The sequence below is a fragment of the Pempheris klunzingeri genome, chromosome 23, assembly GCF_042242105.1.
Source record: "Pempheris klunzingeri isolate RE-2024b chromosome 23, fPemKlu1.hap1, whole genome shotgun sequence".
In the NCBI taxonomy this organism is placed as follows: Eukaryota; Metazoa; Chordata; class Actinopteri; order Acropomatiformes; family Pempheridae; genus Pempheris; species Pempheris klunzingeri.
In genome coordinates, this window is record NC_092034.1 from 2,791,644 (window position 1) to 2,801,739 (window position 10,096).

General features: G+C 43.1%; 1 protein-coding gene across 1 annotated transcript in view; it reads left to right on the top strand.

The window, feature by feature from the left end:
- dysf (dysferlin, limb girdle muscular dystrophy 2B (autosomal recessive)) overlaps nt 1-9,269 on the top strand; it is a 71,475-nt gene extending 62,206 nt beyond the window's left edge. Inside the window, exons 51-56 of the mRNA XM_070855188.1 lie at nt 1-58; nt 5,966-6,065; nt 8,030-8,202; nt 8,288-8,397; nt 8,491-8,638; nt 9,143-9,269. The exon at nt 1-58 is cut by the window's left edge and continues 84 nt beyond it. Coding sequence (XP_070711289.1) covers nt 1-58; nt 5,966-6,065; nt 8,030-8,202; nt 8,288-8,397; nt 8,491-8,638; nt 9,143-9,199 — 646 coding nt within the window. The 3' untranslated portion in view covers nt 9,200-9,269. The remainder of the gene's footprint in view (nt 59-5,965; nt 6,066-8,029; nt 8,203-8,287; nt 8,398-8,490; nt 8,639-9,142) is intronic.
- The last annotated feature ends 827 nt before the right edge of the window (nt 9,270-10,096 follow it).

The window sequence follows — 10,096 nt, forward strand, 5'->3', positions numbered from 1 at the left end:
ATTCCTGTTTCCCTTCCAGTATTTACCTGCAGAGCAGCTCTGTGTGGTCGACAGGAAGGTGAGGAGGAGGAGGAGGAGGAGGAGGAGGAGGAGGAGGAGGAGGAGGAAGAGGAGGAGGAGGAGGAGGAGGAGGAGGAGGGACGAAGAGGGGTTTGGAAAATAAACTTTTAATCTCTCATCTATCGTACATACAGTATGAGATAAATAACGGCTGCAAAAATATGAACAAGTTCATTAAAAAGTCTTAAAATTCACATTTACTGATAAAAGGCCTTAAGAAGTATTGACAGACTTACATTCTGTTTTAAATATTTATTCACTGTAAATAATATATTTACAGACAGTTGTAGTAAATAATATCAGTAATTATAAACATATTTTGAACCAGTTATTGTCGTACTTGTACTTTTGAGCTGATTGTACGACTTTATTTTCACATTTCATGTTTATTTTTTACTGCAAAATTGGCCTTAAATGAAGAAATCCTAAAAAACTAATGAATCCAACTTGCTGACACTCTGATAAAAAGGAAGTAGATGAAAGAAAAAGTTGATTAACACAAATATTAAGTACGAAACCTCGATAATTTGAGTTTCTGTGCATCCAAAACGTGATATAACTGATTCCTCTGTGCCGCAGAGCATCATTGAACACTGTAGTTCCTGCTGCTGTGAACAGTCTCTAGAGGACCAAATGTGTATTAATCCACCCCAGAAAATAGTCCCCACCAAATACTTATTGTTTATTATTGTTATTATTTCCTGCTTTAGCCACAGCTTGGTTACGTTTAGGCACCAAAACTAGGTACATATTATAAAAGTGAATAAACAAAATATATATAGGTGTGAATATAAATATACTCTGACTTTTTTCACAAGCTACGTTCCTGTAACTAGTGTTATTTTGTACTTTACAAACTTTCCAATGTTTTATTTTGCTTTTTGCTGGATGTTAATTGAAGCGGGTTGAAATGAATCAATCAATTAATTGCGTGTCTCCCCTCCAAACGTCTATAAATGGAAGCTGGAGCTCCCTGAATACTCCACAGTGTCCTGCAATTAACAAAAATAATGAAGTGACATTTTTACAAGAAGGAGGACTCAACAGAAACATCTCCTGTAGTGAAGAGCTAAAACAACATCACACTGAAAACTGGAATAACAACACGGCTGTCATTTGCTTTTCTTGGCGTGAAAAGGAGCCTCTTAGCCGTCTGCGGCCGACATGTTTTACGACGGCGTTCGCTCCCTCGGAGCAGCATCCTCAATCAGCGAGCAGCTGAAAAGACGAGAGGGAGTTTTAAATGAAAACTCTGCTGGGTGGAGAGCTTTGAGTCCAAAACAGAGCCGCAGCCAGAAAGTGACTTTATGGAGCCAGAAACCTCAGCAGCCGGTGATATAATGACGGAGTCACTGAGCTCTATCAACACTTCTCGTGTCTCTCAGCGCGATTAGTGCTGTGTTTTTCTCTGATTTCTGACTTTCGTTCAAATTCTGCCTTTAGATTTAAAATGTTTTGCTTATTTTACACCTTCGGCCGCCTTAAACATCACAACTGATTATTATTTTCCAGTTTTTTTTATACTATAATGTTTATTTAAATGTTAAAAGATGGAGCACTGCACAGTGAACGAGCTACTACTACTACTACTACTACTACTACTACTACTACTGCTACTACTGCTACTGCTACTGCTACTGCTACTGCTACTGCTACTACTGCTACTGCTACTGCTACTGCTACTACTACTACTACTGCTACTGCTACTGCTGCTACTGCTACTGCTGCTGCTGCTGCTGCTGCTGCTACTGCTACTGCTACTACTGCTACTACTGCTACTGCTACTGCTACTACTACTACTACTGCTACTGCTACTACTACTACTACTACTACTACTACTACTACTACTGCTGCTACTGCTACTGCTACTGCTACTGCTACTACTACTACTACTACTACTGCTACTGCTACTGCTACTGCTACTACTACTACTACTACTACTACTACTACTACTGCTACTGCTACTACTGCTACTGCTACTGCTACTGCTACTGCTACTACTGCTACTACTACTACTACTGCTACTGCTACTACTACTACTACTGCTACTGCTACTGCTACTACTACTACTACTACTACTACTGCTACTGCTGCTGCTGCTACTGCTACTGCTACTACTACTACTACTACTACTACTACTACTGCTACTACTGCTACTACTACTGCTACTACTACTACTACTACTACTACTACTACTACTACTACTGCACATCTCCCAGGTGCTTCAGCTGTCCAGCACAGTCCTCATCAATATGTACAAATGATAAGAATCCATTGATAGTCTGATGATATACTTTAATAACCCCACTGGCCTGCTGCAGTGCTTCATATTTACGAAAGTCTTTACACCTGAATTAACTGATATTTTGGTGCAACATGCTAACACAACACTAGCTTACAGTATTATCACCTTATGGAGTTGAGCTGGACAACATCAGCATTCATTAGGAGCTGTGCTTCTGTCCACCTGACAGAAAATATTTACTCTTTTTTAGCTCTATTTTTGGTCTCCACCAGTTCCTGAGGGAAATATCTGGCTCTTTGGCTGCTGAATGCTCCACTATGTTCACCGGGTAGCTGCTGAAGTTGTTTGGCATTATGGCTGCCTGCTGCTGCTGCTGAAAACAACACCATGAAAGTGGTTAGAAGACTTTAAAAAACACCAGCTAATGAGCTAAAAATGTGAGTCAGGTATTAATCATCTGAAGGTTCGCAACTATGAATGTAAATATATTGATTACAGCAGCTTGAAAGTCCGAACAACAGGAACCAGTGCATGGGGAAATAATAATAATAATAATAAAAGCCCTTTCTAGCCAAAGGAAAAACATAAAATCCGTCTTTAAACAGGCATTTTTATCACCCAGCAAACAAGTGAATAATACATAAAACCATGAAACTGCTTGGACTGCTCTCTCGGTTTGTAACATTCTCACATTTTTGAACTTGTTTTTAAAAGTTTTCATGGCATATAATGTGTTTAATTATGTGATGGAACTGTTAGTGTTATGGTTGCCACAGGCCGTCCATCAAACACCACTAAATAAGGAGAATAAGATATAAATTTCATGCCTATAAGCCTAAGATGATTGTTTTCTTCTAATCTGTAGTGTTTCTTATTAGTATGTAGGTGGACTTAGCTGATTTGATTTGAGAGGAGGAGACTGATGGATGGATGAAATGAGGGAGAAGGCTGAACATGACTCTGTACTCAGCATGCTGGCAACAAACAGGAAGTTGATTGATGCTGTTAGATATTGCAGAGAGCAATGACACACACACACACACACACACACACACACACACACACATGCGTATGCACACATACATACATACACTCTAACACACACTCATATACGGCGGCCCACCCCTGCTTGTGACAGCTGTGAAGTGATAACTTAATGTACTTGGATAGAGTTTATGGGGGCACACACACACACACACACACACACACACACACGGGGTGTAGTGTGTTGTTATGAAGTGTGAGAGCATGATGTGGATTTAGACTCTGATTTAGAGAGTCGGTGTGAAGTCATAACAGGCAGCAGAGAGGAGTCGTCGTCACTCTTTTATGCACATTTGGAAAAATCCGATGTATCGACTGCACCACACTCGACCAGTCATATTTACCCCCTTTTAATCCTCAGGATTAAGGAGGAAGATCAGGAAAAACTGAGACTCCCTGAGAGGGAAAAGTCGTGAGATTAAATTCTTAGGTGTATCAAAAAGACAACACAACTCATGAAGCATAATAGAAAGCGTAGAAGAAGAATACAGAGGGCTGACCTGAGTCTCTCCAGCTGTGGCTCAGCACAGACTGTAACACCTGGACTGGGACTCAAGTCGTCTGCTTTTTAATATCTCAGCAATACGTGTGACCGATCTTTACACAGCAAGTGAGGCTGTCGATGGTTTAGATGACAACATTTCTGTCATTTATACATGTTTCCCAGTGGATTTACATGTTTTATTCATTAAAAAAAAATTAAACAAAAGGCTCTTTAGGAAGGAAAAAGTCAGTTTAGAGTGTTTGAAATAATGTAAAGTAAGAAACTTTTTGAACTTTTGCAAACTTTCATCTTTGCTGTTTCACCGTTGATATCGACGGTGCAGATCTTGGGTCTGACTCCACACTGCAGCCAGTTTTACGCCGCAGCGCATCTGTTTTTTATCGACAACAGTTAAACTCTAAGACATTTCAGTCACTTGTAAACACGTTATATGACTGTAAACAACAGTTTACACTAGTGTAACAGACACTAAATACACTGGAGCATGTTTACAGTCATCCAAAGACAAGGAAGTGTCTTTTTTATCTATATTTTTTCCCCCATTTATTCCTTTCCCACACATGTTTCACATGTTAAAATAAGAAGAAATGTGGATTCAGTGATCTGTAAACTTAGTTTTAAACTTGAAGCTAAGAGGGCTTCATCTATAAAACACTGAAGCCCACTAAGAGCCATCCAGCCAGACAAAAACTACAAAAAAAAAAGAAAACAGGAAGTCCGGCCTGCCTGTGTTAATGCAGGGACGGTGACAATAACGCTAACCTTGCTGAGCTTTGTTCAGTATTGGAAAAAAGCTAATCCAGTCTCCCCGTGCTGCTGTCATGTATGTTACACAGACAACAAGTGGAGCTGCTGTTTGACTCCCGTTTTATAATCAACCGCCTTCAGAGATGAGCTGAGGAGTTCAGGTCCACAGCTCCACTCGGTTTGTAGCATCCAGGATCAGATCCAAGGCTTTAAACCCATGAAGACGGGCTCAGAGCAGAAACTGCTGCTCCTTCACAGTGAAAAGAGGTTTTGGACACCAGAACTGTCTCATGACTGAAGTCAGACACTGTGGATTAGTCATTTCACAAACCCAGAGACATAAAAGAGTGTGAAAAGAGAAATAAATCACCTCTCAAAAGCCTCTCTCTCTCCTCACTTGGCTGTAAGCTGATCATCACCTGTCCTGGTTATTAGCAAAGTCCACAAGATGTATGGAAGCTGAATTAAGGCCGCCACTGTGTGCAGCTGGCGAGCGCAGCTTTTAGTCTGTGGAAAATCTCCTCGCCGGGTCTTTTTAGGGACGTTGACATTTGCTGCAAATCACAGGGGAGATACTTTATTTCAGGTGTGAAAAGCCACATTCTTTTTAAATCACCGTCACAGCCAAAGAGTCTCACACACAGATAAAAAGGACAACTGAGGGAATGGAAAGAGGAAGAGAGGAGGCTCAGTGTGCACCAGCTGCAAAGTGAAGCCCATTAGCACAAAGGTGAGACGGGATCACATGCTGTCTGGCAGTTTAGTGCAAATTTGCCAGAGGCGATAATAGGTCTAATATGCACACACACATCGTACCTGTACAGATGTGTGTGTGTGTGTGTGTGTGTGTGTGCTGGTAGAAACACACACACACAGCTCCAGTGTGGAAGTGGTGATGTAGTGAGAGATGTGGCGATGGAGTGCTGCTCCAAACAGAGAGGAGCCTCCCAACAAGTTTCCCTCCTCTCTTCAGGCTCAACAACTTTTATAAAACTTTATTATTGTGGTACCAACAGAAGAAGATCTTAGAAACTGAAGATTAGGTGTGCGGTTTGATGACAAAAAAGAATTAAACTTAAGATAAAGGTGTTAACATGAAGGGAAAAACAAGACTTCTTCATCTTTGCAGGTGAAACATATAAAAAACGAACCATTTAAGAAAGTTTAACACAAAGACACAACTTTTATTTAGCTAAAAGTTTGTACAGTTTCACTTCTCTTTCAGTTCTTCAAGCACGCAGGACAAAAGTATTGTACAAATGTGTGTGAATCTAAATGTTGAGGCTTGAGAAACACTTACAGAGTGAACATAGGTTGTAGAAAATGGCCAAACTAACTTTTGTTTCCTCTGTGTGTGTCTGCAGGAACATTTCTGGAGTATAGATAAAGCTGAGACTAAACTGGCTCCTAAACTGACCATCCAGGTCTGGGACAACGACAAGTTCTCCTTCGACGACTACCTCGGTAAAACACACGGCGACATTTATCCATTTGTCTGTTTCTTCATCTTCAGATCTTTAAACAAAGCACAGAAAATCACATTTAGTTTGTGCACATTAATACTAGAATCTCAATAACCCTGATACACTGGCTATGGGCTAATAAATGTGTTTTTTCAAAGTTTTAGTGACAGTATTTCCCAGAAAAAGCACATTTTTTGTCCATGTTGGTTAGAATTAGAAGCATTGAGTTTGATTTTTCACTAAAACGTGTGTAAAATGATCAGTATAATTATAAAAGTCACTATAATTACAGCCCAGGTGTAACAGAGGAGATTCAGAAGCATCTCTCTGCATCATGAAAGTCTTCCTCTGTTTCATTTTGTGCATGGATCCACATTTCAACCTGTTAAAATGAGTCAGAAACATCCATACAAGCCTTTTGCTTGTAGGAACACAGGTAATTCATTTTGAATATGACATCTGGACAGTTTTTCCCTCATTTCTGGCCAAGCTTCAGCTGGTAAATCCGTCCGGGGAACCACACGTGTGACGTGCGCGCAGACAAACGACTGCGATAACATTTGTCTTTATTATTAACGCTCTTCCATTTCCACCGTGTTGGCACATTTCAGAGAGAGGAGGGGCTCGTTTTTAGTTTTTCTTCTCGAGAAACTCAAGCTGTCAAAATTCTGCCTTCCCGTCACCCCTGACGCTGCCCCGGCCCCCGGCCCCCCGGCCCCCGGCCCCCCGGCCCCCCGGCCCCCCATCCCTGGAGAAACCTCTCCTCCCGCCGCACCTCTCCTCTTTCACTCCTCCTGCTTCAGTTCTTCTTTCCCTTCTTTGCTGAAGAAGGGAGGATGACAACCTGCAGTCTGAGTGTGTGTCTGCAGGAGGAGGAGGAGGAGGAGGAAGATGAGGAATCCAGACTCTGATCTGTTCCCGTCTGTCATCATCTCACGCCGCCGCAGCGTTTTCTCCCGCTCCAGTTTACTCTCCTCGCTCGGTCTGCGGGTGTGTGGCCACCTCAAAGCATATTTTCCATTCCTGCCCGTCTGCAGCTCGTCAGCTCGGCCCGCCGACTGTTAATCTTCCTGCACGGTGTGAGGGTCAGACACGAGCCTTTTTCCTACCATCGCACTGTCAAACTGCAGCTAACTCTGGAAAAACGCTTCCAGTGGACATCTAGTCTCTCTTCAGACATCCATCAACCCTCCATACTTAATGTCTACAGCGATCAAAACTCTCCTAACTACCCTCCACCACAGGACCGTCCATAAGTCACTCACAGCTCTCAGTAATTAGCCATTAAGAAAAGACTACTACAGAGGAAGCTGACGCTGCTGCTTTATCCACATCTGGGTTTCCCAAAAGAATCCTAAGCCTGATATCATAACCTTCTTCAGCTGAAGAGGTCGTTTCACTGACATCGTTATTGTTTTCGTTCACTCTCTCTTCACCTTCAAGTAACTGATGGCTCTGCTGTGAAGATGCTGAGAGGATGAGCCAAGCAGCATGCTGAGGGAGGGCCAGTTTGAGTGTTGTGAGAACGAGCCGTGCTTCTGATTGAAGCTGATTGAAGCTGATTGAAGCTGGGGCGTTCACCTTCAGTGTCCTGCACAAACTAATGTGATATCTCATTTCAGTAAGACTTTGACTGTTGTGGAGACAAAAAAAAAGGAAGAACTTGGTGGTTTTTATGAGCTGCACTAAAGAAAAAATGGCTGAAACATACATAATTTCCACTTTAGTCCCTGAATGCAACACCACCGCCCTCAGTGGCTGCTAATGGCTGGTTAAATCACTGCTACGCCGCTACTGAAGATGTTTGTTTGTCAATAAAGAGTCACTGTCACTACAAATCAACCCTCCCACCTTCTTTGCATCAAGTTTATATGCAACCACCTTTAGGAAACACTGAACGAGACGATGACTTAACTAACTGAGCAGATTTAAGATGATGGAGATGTGCTATCAATGCGTCTTTAGGTCATGTGGTGATGGACCTGAACCACATGCTGCGTCCGGCCAAGACTCCAGAGAAATGTAACCTGCAGCTTCTGGACCAGTCGGCCGACAAACTGGTGTCTCTGTTTGAGCAGAAGACCGTCAAAGGATGGTGGCCCTGCACCTGCGAGCAGAACGGAGAGAAGATCATCGCGGTGAGGAAAACAAACACAACCAGACAGAGTCTAGGCCCACGTGAACCACTCCAGGTTACCATCCTGCATGTTGGCTCTGTTTCAGGGGAAGGTGGAGATGTCTCTGGAGATCGTGACGGAGCAGGAGCAGGAGGAGAGACCAGCGGGCCACGGCAGGGACGAACCCAACATGAACCCTCACCTGGAGGAGCCTCAGTGGGTCTCACACACACACACACACACACACACACACACACACACACACACACACACACACACAGTGTCTCATGCTCTTCTCTCCCCCCCCAGGCGTCCTGAGACCTCCTTCCTGTGGTTCTCCTCCCCCTATAAGACCCTCAAGTTCATCCTGTGGAGGCGCTTCAAATGGTTCATCATCCTCTTCATCATCCTCTTTTTCATCCTCCTCTTCCTCGGCGTCTTCCTCTACTCCTTCCCGGTACGTTTAAGTGTGTGTGTGTGTGTGTGTGTGGATGCAGATAGAGAAAATTGAGCTCTTTTTGTTTATTATGGGCAGTTTTTCCTTAAAAACATGGAGGCAGAAAGTATCCAGTAACAGAACTGAGTGGGCGGAGGGCTCTTATATGTCAATACCAATAAATACAATAATATAAAAACAAGTCAAGTAGGAAACATGATGAGGCTGAATGAGCAAATGTACAAGAGAATCTTAAAATAAAAGACTAACACAAAAGCCAAAGTTTAAAATGAAGTCAGAAAGCGTGTGAATACTGAGCCCTGTGTTTAATGTCTGATTGGTTCAGAGACGTACAGCAATAGGAGGAAGAACTGTTGTGATGGAGAGGAATGAAAGATGAAGGGAATAAATGAAGGGACGTCAGAGAAAATGACAAAAGAGAAATATAAATAACAGAGAGAGAGAGAGGAAATCATCTTTATCTGTCTGTCGAGTGAGAACTTTTTTCCTCCTCTCCTGGTGCAGAACTACGCTGCCATGAAGATGGTGGGACCCTTCGGACCGGCCAAAGCAGCAGAGTGATGCTGGAGCGCAGAAGAAAGAAGGAAGCTGGAACAGAGACGAACACTCAGTCAGTTTTCTACAAGTGAAATGAGGCTTTTTATTTTTGTTTCATTTTAATTCCTTTTTTGTTGAGTCTTTAAAGTTATTCTGTCCTCCTGCTGAAGTTGTTCAGGGTGAATGAACTTCACCTTTTGTACAGATAGACGCCTCTGACCTGTGTGTGTGTGTGTGTGTGTGTGTGTGTGTGTGTGTGTGTCCATTCGTGCCTTCACTGCTTGATCTGTGTGTCGCTGTCCCTCCTTCACCCCCCCGTCACCTCCTTCATCCCCCTCTCCGTCTCCTCTTCGCCTCCTGCAGGGAGGAAGGAGACCGAAAAGCAGAAAGGGAATCAAAGATGCTGTAGCCTGATCTTTTTAGCGCCTGTCAGATCAGGTGGCTTCGACCTGTCGACCTTTATCCCTCTGAAGGTTCAGTCTTCATGAAGAAGAACCTCAAAGCATGATGGGAATTTTATCCCCTTTGAGTCAGTAAACACTGCTGCCTTCAAGTGCAATTAGGAATCACAGTTGTGTTGTTGAAACTTAATCTAACCTTAACCTCCATGTTACATATTTGCTTCCTCCTCTTCCTCCTTTTCTTCATCCTCCTCATCCGCTTAACTGTTCCTCTTCCTCTTCTCCCCAGTCTCCCCTTCCCCATCCCCATCCTCTTCCTCTCTCTGCCTCTTCTTCATCCTCTATCTGCACCTTTCCTCCTCCCCCTCCTCCTCTTCCCTTTTCCCTCCCTTTGCATCCTGAACTCCCTCATCCTGCTTTAAATCATTTTCTTCCTCCTTCTTGTCCTCCCCTTCATTCTTTTCTCACTTCCCTCCCTCTTTTCTTTCTCCTCCTCTTCCTCTGGTTCCTCTTGTTTCTT